This window comes from Rhinolophus ferrumequinum, chromosome 22 (assembly GCF_004115265.2).
Source record: "Rhinolophus ferrumequinum isolate MPI-CBG mRhiFer1 chromosome 22, mRhiFer1_v1.p, whole genome shotgun sequence".
NCBI classification, from domain to species: domain Eukaryota; kingdom Metazoa; phylum Chordata; class Mammalia; order Chiroptera; family Rhinolophidae; genus Rhinolophus; species Rhinolophus ferrumequinum.
Window position 1 is genome coordinate 26,744,535 of NC_046305.1, and position 16,375 is coordinate 26,760,909.

The window sequence follows — 16,375 nt, forward strand, 5'->3', positions numbered from 1 at the left end:
CCCTCCTCTATTTTTGTTTCTTTCCTTTTCTGGTGCAAGTTAGGGGGAAGGCACATAAAGCTGTTGGTTTCTGAGTATGTTTCTAAGGTCTCCTTTGATTCTACTTAGTCATGGCAGGCTTCTTGGAGGAAGTGCTTGGAAAGAAAGGTAAGGACTTGCTTGACTAATGAGGCTGGCATCTTAGCAAGAGGTTCCTAGGGCCCCTTGCTATTCACACCCATGCCACCACCCTTCCCTGCATTTGACCTTTGTTCCTCTTCTAACCTGTTGCCAAGTAGAACCAGGTTTGACCACTTCCCCCTTTCCGTTCGGTGGCTGGACATGTCCATGAAGTTTGCGATTTAAAGCTTTCAGTCAAACTGGTTCTCCTGCGTCCCGTGCTTGGACTTGGGGACCTGCGGGCTGCCGCTCATTCTGTCTGAATAACCTTTGGAGGCTGTGGCCTGGCTCCGCCTCCCCTCTTGCCGCAGGTTCAAGTGTGGGTTCCGAGCTAGGGTGGTAAGGCACCACCCCTGGCTCACACAGGGACCAGCACCCTGCTCAGCCTGCCAGGAGGCCGGCCGCTGGGAGTAGGAGGGACCGAGACCTGGCGCTGCCCAGAGCGGTCCAGGCTGGGAGTGTCCGAACTCTCGCCGCGGTGATCGCCAGTCCCCAAGTTAGCACGCGTCCGAAGAGGAGTCGGGCTAGAGCAGGAGGCAGGTGGCTCCGGAGCTCGAGCTGGGCGGCGCTGAGCACTCTCGGCCCCGCCAGGGTTAAGTCTTGTCGGCTCCCTGCTGCCCGGCTGGCGGCCAGCTGCCTTCAGGGAGAGGCCGGAGCCACTGCCAGGGATCCGGAGGGACGCCAACAGCCGGGGCTGCACCCATATTACAGCCCCCAACATCGCCCCCATCACTGCCTCTAGGAGGAGCAGAAAGTGGGGGCTGCGGGCCCCTGCCAGCCCCGCGCTCTGGTGGTGGGAGAGCAATAGGGGCAGCGGAGCGCGGAGATGGCCGATGAGGTTGACTGGCTGGACTTGCCCGGCCGGTGGACCTATGGAGTTGACCGCGGCGGGAGAGTCTTCTTCATCAAGTATGTTGTCTGTCTCGTTTGTTTCATTTTTTCTTTAAAGTTGCCCAACTTGAATGGCGGCAGGGCTGGGGGCTGGCTGGAGAGGGTGGGGGACTCTGAGCTGGAACAACGGGCATGACTAATAAGTTTATCACCATGCCTGTTTGAATGGGTCTCCCGCCTTTTCCTCATTGGGTCAAAGTCCAGCAGAGGCTCAGCATTCCTGCAGTCTGGAAGGGTAGGGCCATACAGGGCAGGTGCTGGCCACCCCCACTCCGTCAGAGACGGGAAGAGGGGCCCTGAGGAGACTGACAGACCCAGGCCCCAGCCTGCATTTCTTTCCTTTCAGCTCCCACCAGTCCACTGAACGGGCCAGGCGTGACTTCTTTCTTCCTTTCTTATCTCCCCCCCCCCCTTTCCTAAGGGAAGACTTGGCCTAAATACCAGCACAAAATACCGGGAGACCCTGCTTCTACCTCCCAGTTCCTGGCATTTCCTCACCCCAGGACTCAGTATTTCCACCCACAGCCTCTCTCCTTTCCTGCTTCTTTATGGGGCTGTGGTCAAGGGGAAGGAGAAGATGTTCACAGTACATTCAGCATTCTTTAAAGAGAGGGAGGCTTTGCCGCTGTCAGTAATATATTAGCACTGTTGTATTAATTTCACAAACCAAAATGGCTCTGGCATAATCTCATTACAACAGAGTGGCCCCGCTGGCACTATTTTGGCCCTCTCCTACCGTACTCATGTTTTGCCAGGATAAAATCTCCCAGTAATATAGCAAGTCTACAAGAGGTTGAAGAGAAAGGCCTGGGCTAGAAAGAGTGTCTTGGGAGTCATCACGTAGAGGTGGAACCATTCAGAACTGTGCGAGGGAGAAGACACGACGGTACCCAGGCAGCATCAGCCTTTAAGGAAAGGGTAGAGGAAGAGAGGATGGAGAAGGAGATCCAGGGGTCACAGAGGTAGACAATAGGTCAGGGAAGGGTGCTGCCCTCGGTAGATGAGGAAGAAGGACGTTAGGAAGGAAGGGTCACAGGAGCTTAAGACTGGAAAGTATCTGTTGCATTTAGGAAGGGGTTGTGGGAGGCGGTCTTTAATAACCTCTCAGAAAGTGATTCCAGGGGAGGGCTGGGAAGAGAACCAAGTTGAAAAGAACTGAGAGTGAGAGACCAGGAAGTGAGGACAGCTAGAAGGGACTAATTTCCATGAGGGATGTTTGGTCACGAAAACAGCTACAAGGGGCGGTAGCATTGAGAGGGAGGCAGCGGGTCAGACTGTGAAAGATCTGAGGGCTAAAGGGATGGACCTGACAGGGAGAAGGAAGTTGAAGATACCAGTCTTGGATGCTCAATAGAATAAGATTCTATAAAAGATGGGAGAGGATGGAGACTACAACCCAGGCAGAGGGGTTAGCCTTAATGAGAGCAGGCTACCTTTTCACCGATGTAGATGCAAGCATGAAAGGATGGGTATGACACCGTTAAGTTTGCATGATTGGGTGCTTTGGGGAAGCTCCTGCCTAATGTTTTCTATTTTTTTCTTGAATTATGAGATAAGATTATCCATTGAGTAGCCTATGTCGAGGGTGGGGAGGAGAAGCAGGCAAACTCAAGTGAAACTTGAGTTTGGTGAGAAAGCCTTAGAACACTCTGCAAATGGCAGCTGTGCTCTACACACCAGCTATCTAGGTGGTGTGTAGGGCTCAACTAAGCCTGGGGACTGTGGATTTGCAGTGACATCTATCTTCCCAATTCTACAGTTTCCCCATTAGCCCATATCTGGAATGGAGATAGCCTGTGACTGCATTGTCCTGGGCCCGGGGTTGAGAGGAAGAACAAGGGGAAGAGAAAGTTGAGGGTGGAGGTTATGCTGGGGCTGTGCTCACCCCAGTGACCCCGTTATTATCCATGATATCTACGCCAGGCAGAAATAGACACGAAGTCTGAGGGTGCCGATAGTGAGAGGAGGAGAAGGATCAGAGGCCAGAAAATCTCAGGGCTGCTGGAGAGGAAGTGTAAGAGTGAATTTCCCCTCACATGTACAGTTCTGGCTGGATTTCCCCTTCCTCAGCCTTCTCTCCCGATTGCCTCTCAGGACCAAACCCCAGCCCCCGGGGTCATCTCTGATGGTGCACAATGGCTCCAGGGCCCTGGCGGCACCAGAATAGTGACTTTGTTTCTTCTCTCCTGTCCTCATCAGAGGGGTGGGTCACCTGGGAAATTTCTTCCAGCAGCAGATGTCCAAACTTAATGGAAAAATTAGTGGAGTCAAGAGAAAAGAAAGCCTATGTCTGCACAAAGACTTGGACATGAATGTTCATAGCAGCTTTATTTGTAATGGCCCCAAACCGAAAACATCCCAATGTCCATCAACAGGTGAGTGGATGAACACACTGTGGTATATCCTACAATGGAATACTACTCAGTAATGAAATGGAATGAACTATTAACACATGCTATACATGGGAGGAAGGAAGGAAGGAAAAAAGGAAGGAAGGAAAGAAGGAGTCAGACAAAGATGTCTATCTCGTATGATTCATTTATAGGAAACTAGAAACTCTAGAAAACTAATCTACAATAACAGGAAGTAGATTAGTTGTTGCTAATCTGCTAATCTGGGAGGGTGAGAATAGCAAGAGCTGGCAGAGGGGGAGAGAGGAATTACAAAGGGACACAAAGAAAATTTGTTTCACAAGTATATACATATGTTAAAGCTTTATATTAAATTGTACATTTTAACTATGTGCAGTTTTTTGTATATCTTACTTCAATAAAAAATTAGTGGAGCCCTCATAGTGGAGTTCGTTACATTAATTATACCTTGAAAGTGTTGAGTGGAGTCCTGTCCTGGGCCCCAAGCATTTCCCACTCTCCCAAGACTGGATGATAACAGGTGATGCCAGAGTCCTCTCCTCCACATACATGGATTGGCCAAGAAGGTCAGGTGCTTCATTCTGGGTCACAGCTGGCTCTGGAAAAATCATGTCACTTGGTTGGTGTGGGCTGAGCAACATCCATGGGCTCATCTGCCATCAGGGCTAAAACCCAGAGGATCTGCATTGTTGGGGAGCCCACCTTGCTGGGAGTAAGATATTAGAAAAAGCGTGGGTTTTAGAGGGTACAGATGCGGGTTTGAACCCTGGCTTCATCACTTATCAATTGTGTGGCTCTGGGTCAATTATGTCACCTCTCTGAAACTCGGATTCATCATCTGTAAGATTACTAATGCAAGGGAATGCTGGTAATGAAAATATTTAGCACTGTAGGCACCTAAGCACTGTCGGTTCACCCGGCATCTTGCTTTCTTCTCCATTGAGAAGCTGTGACTGAAAGACTTTTCCTGTTCTTTCCATGTGACTTCACCATCACCTCAGATGTCACCTCTTTAGTGAAGCCCTCATGTTGTCCCCTTCCTCAACTTCATCCCACTTAGTACTCCCTGCTCTGTGATGGCAGAACGTTCTCTGTGCACAGCTGTAATAGGGACTATACTTCCTATCACATCATATTGCAACTACTGCTTTTATTTCTTTTTTTTTAGATTTTTTTTTTTATTGGGGAAGGGGAACAGGACTTTATTGGGGAACAGTGTGTACTTCTAGGCCTTTTTCCCAAGTCAATTTGTTGTCCTTTCAATCTTAGTTGTGGAGGGTGCCGTTCAGCTTCAAGTTGTTGTCCTTTCAGTCTTAGTTGTGGAGGACACAGCTCAGCTCCAGGTCCAGTTGCCATTTCTAGTTGCAGGGGGCTCAGCCCACCATCCCTTGCGGGAGTCGAACCGGCAACCTTGTGGTTGAGAGGACGCGCTCCAACCAACTGAGCCATCCGGGAGCTCAGCGGCAGCTCAGCTCCTTACGGGACTCGAGGAGTTGAACTGGCAACCTTGTGGTTGAGAGCCCACTGGCCCATGTGGGAATCGAACCGGCAGCCTTCGGAGTTAGGAGCATGGCGCTCTAACTGCCTGAGCCACCGGGCCGGCCCTACTTTATTTCATTTTTAAGAATTGAGGTACACTTGACATACAACATTATACATGCAATTATCTTTTTATATGTCTATTTCTCCAGCAAGTTATAAATTCTTAGAGGTCAGGGATCAGATATTATTTCTCTTTGAATCCTCAGAGCCTGTTTAGTAAATGCTTCATGAATGAATGGCAGTGTGGATGCCCCTGTCTCAGGTGTCTGGGATTGGACAATCAGTGTTGAAGTGACTTTGGAGATGGGTGTCCTGCTCAGGGAAGCCTCTCTTGTATCTGACACTTTCTTATTGGTCTTCTGTAGTGATGAGGAGAAGTCCACCAGCTGGGTACACCCTGGTACAGAATCACCCATCCAGAGTGGATACTGTTCCAGCCCAGGTAAGGAGCTCGTCTGTCCCTGCCTTTGCAATCGAAGAGGAAGCCTTGGCTTGAGGTGGCAGTAAGACTTTGCTTTTACTTTTCCTTTCTCCACGGACAGACTCAGCTGGTCATTCCGTTCACCTTCTGGGGGATATTAAAGGAGGGTTGATGCTCACCCTCAGGTCTTTTCAAGCCTCCAACTCTATAATTAGTATCTGGGACAAACCTTTGAGGACAAAGATTTTACTTCTCTTTCATCCCCTTACCCAATCAGAAAGTTCCCTCCCTCTTGAGAGCTCCTGAACTGGGCAGAACCCCAAACCCCAGTGCTGTACCAAAGAACTTTGTGCCACGATGGACATGTTCTCTCTCTGTGCTGCACAGTATAGTTGCCATTAGCCACGTGTAGCTACTGAGTAATTGAAATGTGATTAGCATGACTGAGGAACTGAATCTTAAATTTTAATTCAGTTAAATTTAAAAGCCCCACACGACTAGTAGGCACTCCTTGATGTGGGGGAAACTTGAAAGAAAATGGGACACGACCAACATTGATTGCTTACTGTGGAGAAGGCTCCATTGCTAGCCCGCAGGGACCTCCTAGGCAGGTGGGACACATACAGGCGAAGAAGAAGAAGATTTCAGTTTAATTGTAGAGATGGAGACACCAAAACTCAGAAAGCCTGAGGTACTTCAAGTGAACAGCTGATCGTCCATTTCCGGTGCCACCATAGACCCACCCCCATGACCCTCCAGCCCTTCGCCTGACCACAGAGCAGGCACATACTTCCAGGAGTCTGGGTCTCTCTTGGGGCACAGCCGTCACTGCTGGACCTCCTGGATTAAGGTGTTGACTTGCCCGCAGCCTCCTTTCTTTTAGATTCCAGGCTGGAATCATTGTGGTTTTAGAGCTGGAAGGGACATGAGGGATTCTAGGGTCCAAGCCTTTCGTTTTAAAGGTAGGAAAATTGAAAAGCAGAGGGGAAGTCCCTGGTTCAAGGCCACTCAACTAATAAGTAAAGCGGCATCGGGGTGAAATACATTAAGTTCTAGGAGCAGAGAGATCTGAGCTCACTTCTTGGCTCTACTTGCTATTAGTGTGGTCTCGAGCAGGTGGGAGGATTCCGTTTCTTCACCTGTAGAATGCAGAAAGGATTATGAACCTCAAAATGTTGTAGCACAGAGTGTGCAAGAGAGTCATTGTCAGTGGAGGTGACTGCTGTTGTTCTTGTCACAGTTGTATTTTTGACAGAAAAACAAGACCTCCTGACCCCAAGTCAGGGTTGTTTTCTTCTTCAGTTATAGCTCTTGACAGTTTGAGTCCCTAGGCAGGACTGGAAGAAGAATAAAAGCTTATGAGCCAATTCTTTTGTTTTTGGCTGCAGTCATCTTGTTGTCGGAGGCTGGGAATGGGTTAAGATGCCCCTGAAGCTTGCTAGGAGGGCAGCTGTCTCAGCGGGCACTCCGCCTGGACAAGAATATAAGCACTCTTGGTGTTGCCCAGGCAGAGAGGGCAGTGTAGAGGGAAGTTGCTGGAAAAGGGAGGAGACATACTCCACACTGGCCTCTTTCCCAGGCACATCACAGTGGCAGGATTTTTTATGGTTCTGACCCAATAGGGATCCCTCTACTTGGGGAGGCTGCCAACCCACACCCTTCTGAATGGGAATGTCCTCCGACAGGGACAGAGGGGAACAAGTAGCATTTATGGAGCAGCACAGAGGAAAGAATGTGAGCTTTGGAGGCAGCACACCAGACTTACATCCTGGCTCAGACACTTCCTGTGTGACCTCAAGCAAGTTGATTAACCTCTCTGGGCCTCAGTTTCCTTATCTGTAAAAATGTTCGGGCTGAGACCTATTATGTAATGTTGTAGTGCAGATTAAATGTGCTAGTAGTAGTGAGATGAGTAGCTTAGGTGAAGGAAGCACTCGCTAAGTGATAGTTGGTGTTCTTATTTCTACGGACCACGTCTGAGAGGAGAGAAGGGCTCGCTGGCTGCCCTGCTGTGTTGAAGCAGCAGCATCACCATCAGCAGCAACTATCAAAATAGACCCTTGATAAATAGGGGTGAGTAAACTGAATGAATAAAAGCTGGGCTCGCCACTATAGAGCCCAGCTGATAATATGGCTGGTGAGATTCAGACCAACAGTGAATAGCTATATTTTATAAAACTTCATACACAAAGTGGGCATTTGGACCAGAAAGGTGGCACTGATCGTCAAGAGAATCCGCATCTGTTTTCCAATACGTCAGCCAGGGGCTCTTGCATCCCAAAATGAATGATCTCCCCCAGAGTCTTGCCTGTCCCCACCTCTGACCGTGGATTCCCTTGTGTTTCTCAAGACTCCACCCCTGTACGGGTTGGAGCAATCCTGTTTGCTGGGGATACAGGATGCTGCCAGGGGTCTGCTTCGGGAAGGCAGACAGGGTGAGACAGAGACTAACATGGCGCTCCCAGGAGAAGGAGGCACTTGCTTCTGGAGCTGTCTGGAGGTGCTTGCACCCACCGATGGGGGCTGCTCAGGCACCTCTGGGCCAAGGTCACCTTCCTCAGCTGTTCTGCTCTTGCTTACTTGGTGGGTCTGTGATTCTCTGCTCTGAGCATTTCCATGTATAATTTTTTTCAGAGGTGCTATTAAAAATTTGTTTGAAAGTCTATTTTCCCAGGACTGATTTCCTAGATCCTCAGCGTTTTGTCTTCAGCAGCAGAATCAGGAGGTAATAACACAGGCTTGGGTGCCAATTACCTGAGAGGCCTGGGGCAAGTGACCCACCATTGGCTCCAGCTTCTGCTGCTGTGATGTAAGGAGGCTGTGGGATGACCTGGAGGACGGTTCCAGGGCCACCATTTGTGTTCACTGCTGTATCCCCAGCGGCTGGCACAGGGCCTGGCACAGAGTAGATGCTCAGTAAAACTTTATTAACTGAATGAGTGAATCCTGTGAGGCGATGATTCATTTGGTCACTTCTTCACTGCTCTTTGACAGGGGATGTCCCATTCACTGGCATCTCTCTTAATATTTGCTGGAAACAAAGACTGATAAGAATAGTGGACAAAAGAGAATGGAATGGTTGGTTTGAACACTGTTGGCTTATCTGTGAATCTTCCAGCTCTTATCCCTCCTGAATGCAGATTGGGCTCGTGGGTCTGAGAAGGAAGACAGGGTGATTTTATGATTTTGCTTCCTCACAGGTTTGCCTAAGGGCTGGGAGATGGATTCCACCCGGGAAGGAGCTGTGTATTTCATCAAGTGAGTAAGATGGACTTTCCTTCTGGTCTCCCTGTTGGTCCTGCTTTTGTGTTTGTCACTGATGACTCCTTGAGAGGGGAGAAGGTTCAAGGGTCTGCTTTTCCACTGAAGACCTCGCCGAGGTCTCTGAATAGCCAGGAGGTGTCAAGGCTTCTGAGTGAGTTGCAGATAAAGCTCTGTGTGTGTGTGTGTGTGTGTGTCTGTGTGTGTGTGTGTGTGTGTATGTGTGTGTAGGTGTGTCTCTGTGTTTATGTTGGCTTGGGAGAGCCAGTGTCAATTGTGGGAAGTTTTCTAAGGTGGGGTGGGGTGGGTGGAGCATTGGGCTCGGCTGTGCAGGTGGGAGGGAGATGGCTAATGAAGTAGAGGAGAGAGGTTCTTCTAGGCCAGCGGTGTCCAAACTTTTTTCAACCGTTTTCACCAAGGGCCATATGCAGTAAAATACACAAAGAGCCGGGCCACTCACTCGAGGTGAAGTACGTATTGCCTCACCTGGTTTATTTAAGTAAACTAAATATATTTTTGGAATTTGCTGCAGGTCAATTCCAAAATGGATTGCGGGCCGCAGTTGGCCCGTGGGCCGCAGTTTGGACACCCCTGTTCTAGACACACAGGACAAAGATTGAAAGGAAGGGGATGAAGTACTGGGTGCCATGAGCCATTTGGAGGGAAGGTGTGAGTGGGGTGCACAAACAGGCAGGTTGGGTGGTGACAAGGCTGCCTCTGTCACTGCTGCTCTTCTGGATGAAGGCATTGTGATCCTGGGGGTGGCAGGTGCATGTCTGGTGCTGTTTTTCTCTAGGGGGTTGGTCAGGCCCCTCTGTGGGCTGGGGTAGTTCATGTTCTCAGCAGCTCAAGGTGCCACCCTGGATGTAACTGTGGAAGCAGCTCTTTGGGTCGGGGTGGTCTATATCTACCCGATTGGACTCATTTCCCTGGGCCTTGGCTTGGGTCTCTCCATTTCCCAGCCAGGCTGGGTCCTGGCTTCGTTCCCGTGGGTGAGGCTTGGCGTGCTCAGGCCTGTGGGCCTCCCTGCCTGGTCTGGCCTCAGATTCTGCAGAGCTGGTAGAGAAGACAGCTGCCCAGAGGGAGCCCCCACCCAGCCAGGCGAGAGAGGACCCTCTTCTCCTCTCCTTCCCCTCCCTTTTTTCTTTGAAATCTTCACCTATCTATACCACAAGAGGTCACCTTTCCATTCCCGCCTCAAGACCAGCTAGCACTTACATCAGTTTGGCTGTTAACCATATTCTTTATATATATTTTTTATTTAAGTGTGTTTTTCCAGGACCCATCAGCTCCAAGTCAAGTAGTTGTCTCAATCTAGTTGTGGAGGGCGCAGCTCACAGTGGCCCGTGTGGGGATCGAACCGGCAACCTTGTTGCTAAGAGCACCGCACTCCAATCAACTGAGCTGACCGGCCGCCCCGTTAACCATATTCTTAAAACAAAACCAAAAACATCTGACAAATGATCTGTTTTGGAAATTGTTCTGATATCATATGGTTGTTACAGCGTCAGCTTTCCCTGAAATTGAACCCAAGTCCTTCTTGCTTTAGTTAAGACATTTCTCCTTTGCTCCTTTGAAGATACCATCTTATTCCTTTATATACATTTGGTTCTCAAGATAGTTGACTACCCACTTTGACATGTATCACCTCTTCTCATCAGTCAGTAAAAACTTATCACCTGCTATGGTCTGGCCCTGTCCATTTCCCTGACTTCCTCTGCCATAGCTGGCCCCTATGGTGATTTTCGTCTTTCTTTTCTTCCATCATGCCAAGTTCATTGCTAACTCAGGATCTTTGCATTTGCTGTTCCCTCTGCCTGGGAGCACTTTCCTCCTCGTTTTGCACATTTGGCTCCTACTTATCATTTAGCTCAAGTGTCACCTTCTCAGAGGGACCTTTCCTGACCACCCCTCTGAAGATTACCCCGCACTCCTCCTTAGTTCCTCTTACTTTTCTTCATAGCGCCTACCATTACCTGAAAGGTTTTTGTTTATGTACTTGTTCACTTATTGATTGCTAGTGTTCCCCCACTGCCATGTTAGCCTTCATAGCAGATTCTGGCTATTTTGTGTTCCACTCTGTCTTAGAACCTTGCTGACACATGATAGGAACCCAATATTTGCTGAAATAAATGAATGAATGAAAATTGTTGGGAGATAAACAACAGAGGCATAATTAACTCCTGCTTCCGCTACAAGCCCAGAGTACTCTCCTGAGTTCCACCAATTCAGCATGTCCAGGTCTGAACTCAGCGCCAATACCTGTTCGTTCCATCTTTGTCAGAGGCGCCACCCAGGCAGAACCCTCAGAGAGAGCCTCAAGCCCCTCCCCTGCAGGGCCTGTCAGTTCTCCCAAATATCTCTCAGCCCACCTACTTCTCATCATCCCATGACCATTACCTGAGATCATGCCCACAGGGGCTCTCACCTGGATTATTCTAGCAGTTTTCCAACTGATCTTCCTGTCCCCAGGCCACACTGCAGCAAGAATGCTTTTTTCTACAAGGAAAATTTGGTCATGTCATTTTCCATTAAGAATCTTTCCTGCTGCCCATCAGTTGTAGGATAAACTCAGACACTTGAAAGGGTTTAGTAATCTGGCTCCTGCCTTCCTTCTCCAGCCTTACCTTCCACATTCCCCAGTTTGCCAGACCACATTGCTGTGGTTCCCTCAACACTCAACCTGCCTGCCATGTCTCCCAGGTGTTGCAAGTGCTAATCCCACCTCTAACATGGCTTGTGTCCACCTGTGAATACTTGTTCTTTCTTCAAGACTCTGCTCATTACATCACTTCTTCAGAGAAGCCCACCTATATTGTAATTGCTCGTTTATACATTGTCATTTTCCCTAGATCAGTGGTTCACAGACTTGAGTTTGCATCAAAATCACCTGGAGGGCTTGTTCAGACAGATTGCTTGTCCCCACCCCTCGAGTTTCTGATTCAGAGAGTCTGAGAATTTGCATTTCATAACAGGTTCCCAGGTTATGCTGATTCTGCTGATCCATGGACACCGCTTAGAGAACCCATGGTCTAGATTGAAAACGCATCCAGGACAGGGATGAACACAGAGAGGCCATAAAATCTGGACACATAGATGATGTTATTTCAGTATGTGTTGTAACAAAATGTCAACAAGCCATCTATTATTTATTTGTGTCTGTTCCTAGACTTGTTGGCCATTCCACACATCAAGAGCAGCAGTGGACACCCCAAGAGCTGAGCACTTTACTACATGATCTCGTTCAATCCTCACCACAGCTTTATAAGAGCCGTGTTATCAGCCCTAGCTGTTTGAGCAAGTAAACTGAGTAAAAAACTTGTTCAGTGTCATAAAGCTCGCAGAAAGTGAAGCTGGGAGGCAGTGCCATGGCTGCCTGATTTCACAGACCACGCTCTTAGCATAAAGCCATGGCTGAGCATCCCGGTGCCTGGCTCAGACAGGGAGGTGCTCAGTAAACCCTGACTGAATGAGTGAGTGAGCGAATGAATGGCCCACTCTCCTTATTTTCATAGTTCCCTGCAAAATCAGTTCCCTACAAAGGTTTATGATGTTTGGTTGGCAGATGCATCAGGAACTCTGAGGACCCCAGACATGGATCCCAAGAAGTCATAAAAGTCAGATATACAGACAACTTGGGAAGCTATTTTTTTCTTCTAATATGGATGAGTCAAATTTCAATGAGCCAATATTAACATTTGCCCAGGATCAGACAAATATAATTGCGTGTAAATAAGCCCTTCGCTTCATGGTGCTTGGGAGGTGACTCTCATGGTACCCACAACTGATGTCATTGCTTAAGCGTGCCTGTGGTTTTAGAAGTGTCATTTACCAGGAAGTGTGGTGCAGGGAGAAGAGAAAAAGCAAAGGGTTAAAATGTGGATAAAACCCATTGCAAGCCTTATGTCTGTGCCACACAAATCCACAAGAGGGCATTAAAGCAACACACTAGGCCCCACTAAGGCTCAGATTCACTCTTCAGGCTCCCATGGCGGGCTCCCCCAGAGCCCACAGGCCATCTTGACCATTTTCTGCCACATCTCAACCACTATGGTCTGGGAAATTTCTTTCAAAGCTTAAACATCTGGCTGTGTAACACTCCTTCCTGATTTTCTCTGGCCCCTGACTTCTACTGAAGCAGCCAGCTGTGGAGATTGCCAACTCTGTCTCCAGTAGTGCCTCTCTCTTTCTCCAAACCTGGCAGGGAGGGAGATGTGGCAGACCGCTTTCTGCAGGGCCACACCCCTGCTCCCAATCTGGGCCCCTGCTGTTTCTCGCACGTGGGTGCAGTGCCCCCATGGGCCATGCCAACCTGGCCAGGCACCTCCTCCAGCCAGAGTGCCCCACCCAGCCACTGTCATTGTTTCCTTGTTCTGGTCCGAACACTTCCTCCAAAAAGGTGCCCCTGGCTCTTCCATGAGCTGCTTGCTCAGTGCTGCTCAGGGTGGGTGTGGGGGCTTACAGGAGGCAAGGATGCAGAAGCCCAGGGCTCTGTCCCCAGATGCCTGTGGGCTGGATTCCTATGTGTCATCAATATACACCCCAGCCTTTGGGACTTCAGAGGTGGCAGTGCCCTGGGAAGTGCAGTGGAACCACCAAGAGCTGTTCTGTTGTCTCCAGAGGGCAGATGGGACAAAAGAGAGAGGTCACAGGGCAGTAAATCTGGTAATTAGTGCCTGGACTGGCTCTGCCCTCAAAAAGGCAAATAATGCCCTGAACAGTAAAGAATGAGACAGATGAGAAGAAAAGATAATGAGTGGTAAGGGGTTCAGGGGAGAGAAACCCCATTTGCAGATGAAGAAAACTGAGACTCAGCACTCGAGTAATTTATTCAAAGTCCCTCAGCTGGTGAGGGTGGAGCTGGAGTTCAAACTCAGCTAGGTCCTCAAAGATAATTCCTCACATGGGGCTCCCTTTTATGATCCCCAATTGGAACATTCTGGGGGAGGGAGACCCATGTGGACATGGCCTGCATGAGGAATGGGCGGGGCATGTTTGAAGGGCAACAAGCCAATCAAGCCAGCGGCCAGTAAGGCCGTGTACACGAGAGGGAGCAGTGAGGACACCAAAAAGGCAGGGAGGACCTGATGTTTAGAGTTGTGTACTTTCTCCTCTGAGCACTGGGGCTGTGGACTCTAGAGTAGAGAATGGGCAGAACCACAGAGGCACTGTTTTGGGAACACTTCCTCCTTTACATTCCTCCTCACTCCCTCCCTACTTGAGCCACTCAGACAAGTCTTGCTTCTCCTCTGCTGGCAGAAAACAGAGAATTTAGATTTGGTAAAGGGAGTCTATCTTCTCTGCTTCACCTCACCCATCCCTGTTGGGCCTCTAAGACCGTCCTGCTACAACATTTCCCCCAGCTTGCTCCCCAGAAGGAAGGCACCGCCCCCTCAGCAGTCTTCCCTTTGTACCTTTAGGCCCTCAAAGCCACCCAGACCTCCCAGAGGCACGGACATGTCTGGCTGAAGCCTCTCGGAGGATCTGTGGGGCTCGTCTGCAGCTCTTGCCCTTTGTCTGCCAGAGAGGAAACCCTCCCAGCAGGCCCATCTGTCTGTCTCCTGTCTTTTCCAGCTGCCTGAGGATTGTGTGGGATGGGGGTTGGGGTCTTTGTCCCCTTCCTCACTCTCTCTGTCCCCTTCTGGATGCTGTAATCTCTGGCTCCAACCCTGCTTTGTTCCATTGGCTGCTCAAGGCCAGAGATCCCCCCAGAACCCCTCATCTTTGGTTGGCTGGAAGCCGGCTCTACCCCTGCCTGTACAGGGTAGCCTTGCCAAGTTCTGGAGAGCCAGGACAGGTGGGTTGGGCTTAATTGGTCCTGCCTGGCACTGGGCCTGCACCCAGGACTTCTCTGCCCCTTTAGGTGAGTGGCTTTCCCACAGCTGATGTGCTCAGCATCTCAGCTGGGCTGGGAGAGAGGGATCCCCCTCCCTACCACGGCTGTAGGCAGGTGCATGCTGCTGTAACCTGAGATTTCCAGCCCAAGCCTGGCCTGCTCTGGAATGGGAAGGACAGTCCTTCGCGTAGTTCTCTCTAGGATGTGGGAGCGGGGTTTGGATCAGATCCCCTTAGTAACCTCACCCCTGTCCCCACAGCAGGGCTCCTTCTGGACCTGGGAGGAAGTCTGCGTTCCTGATTATTCTAAAGTGGAGTATTTTTAAAGATAAGGCTTCATTCAGTAGGCAAAAATGATGCCTAGACTCAGATCACATTAAAAGAGACCCACAGAGAAGGGTAAATAGTTGTATTTGAGTAAAGAGAGGCTTAATTTAAAAAATTAAGTTGTTCTAATAAACATTCAAAAAAGATAGAATAATCATGTGGATGGGTCCTTGCAGATGCTCTTCCTCTAGCTCCTGCTTCGTGAAATGTTTCTATATTCAGAAGTGAACCCAGAAGCTCAACTGGTTTAGACTGCAGCTTCTGGGTCTCAGGGGTGGGTGGGACTGAGACCAGTGAGCGACCTGGAAACTCAGTGGGGAATACTCGGTTTTCTTTTCATCTTGCTGATCCTGGTTGTGAAACTCATTGTTTCAATTGCACTTACTCATTTTCACAGAGTATGTATTATTTTTCCAGCATCCACAGAAATGTGAAGAAGAGAAGGAAACTGAGGGAGAGAGGGAGAGAGGGAAAGAGGGAAGGGGAGAGAGAGAGAGAGAGAGAGAGAGAGAGAGAGAGAGAGAAAGAGAGAGAGAGAGAGAGATCTTTATGGCATGGGCTTATCTACAGTAGAAACAGGGTTGCAATACTATTGTCTGAAGCCCTCCCTTCTGCCTTTGACCCTCAGTAATGCAAAACACAGGTGCCCCCTGGCTTGGCTGGCATCCTTACCCAAGGTCATTGTAGACTAACCTGAGCTGAGGACCTAGGAGGTCCCGGCATCTTGTAATGGACTCCAACCAACTCCAAATCTTACTTCTTTAAATTCATTGTGCTGGGGTGGGAATGGGGGATGTGAAGGTACTAGTGTCCTGGCCAAGCCCTCTTGATACCCAAAGACGTGCCCATCTCTTTGGTGGACAGCCGTAGAGGTGAAAAGACACCACGGACAGGCCTGGTGAGGCCCCATGATGCCACAGCTGTGGACAGCTTCTGGCTCCCGCACTCTGAGAGAACTGGAAAATGCAGCTTACAAAGACGGTGGCCCAGATCCCCTTTGGGGGGCAGCCTTGTCCTGTTGGTGGAAGGCCAGGAGGGCTGTGCGGAAGTACTCCATCCTCTCTGGGGCAGGCAGCATGGGTGGTTAGCAGCTTGTCACTGGTGTGGATGGAGTTAAACCTTTCCGGGGACTATTTACTCCTGATCCTAAGTGACAGCTTGGGGAGGGAGAGTCACGTGGCCCTGAAATCCCCTCGGGAGCCCACGGAGCATGCCCAGCTGCTTCTGCCTGGGAAAGATGCTGGATCCTGCAGTCACCACAACAGCATCCTCTCCCTGCGCCAGGGACCTGCCAGCCAGAGAGATGACTGATTAAACCAGATCAGATCCAGAGCCCCTGCTCTTCAGAAGGGGCCCCTGAGGGGCTGGGGAGGAAGACCCCAGCTGGCCTGAGCTGGGGGGAGGGGTGTCTTGGGGCCTGGAGAGTTATAGCTGTTCAGCAAGAGGCTCACACCTCAGGAGCCGGTGAGTGTGTTTTGATGCATGTAGAGACGAGGTGGGAGGAAGGAGATTGGGCTCTGGTCAGGGCTGGCAGCTGCCTGCCATGCGAGTCTGGGCTGCTGGCACT

At 49.8% G+C, this 16,375-nt stretch overlaps 1 protein-coding gene across 8 annotated transcripts in view; it reads left to right on the forward strand.

The window, feature by feature from the left end:
- Window positions 1–370: 370 nt before the first annotated feature.
- The window catches only part of PLEKHA6 (pleckstrin homology domain containing A6), a 133,636-nt gene continuing 117,631 nt past the window's right edge, over window positions 371–16,375 (forward strand). For 2 of the 8 annotated variants that reach the window (XM_033092243.1, XM_033092246.1), the window contains exons 1-3: window positions 371–1,068; window positions 5,330–5,406; window positions 8,586–8,643. In XM_033092243.1, coding sequence (XP_032948134.1) covers window positions 986–1,068; window positions 5,330–5,406; window positions 8,586–8,643 — 218 coding nt within the window. In that variant the 5' untranslated portion in view covers window positions 371–985. Of the gene's footprint in view, window positions 1,069–5,329; window positions 5,407–8,585; window positions 8,644–15,846; window positions 16,273–16,375 lie in introns of those variants that run through there. The other 6 variants (XM_033092245.1, XM_033092244.1, XM_033092255.1 and 3 more) reach the window with 5 other exon arrangements.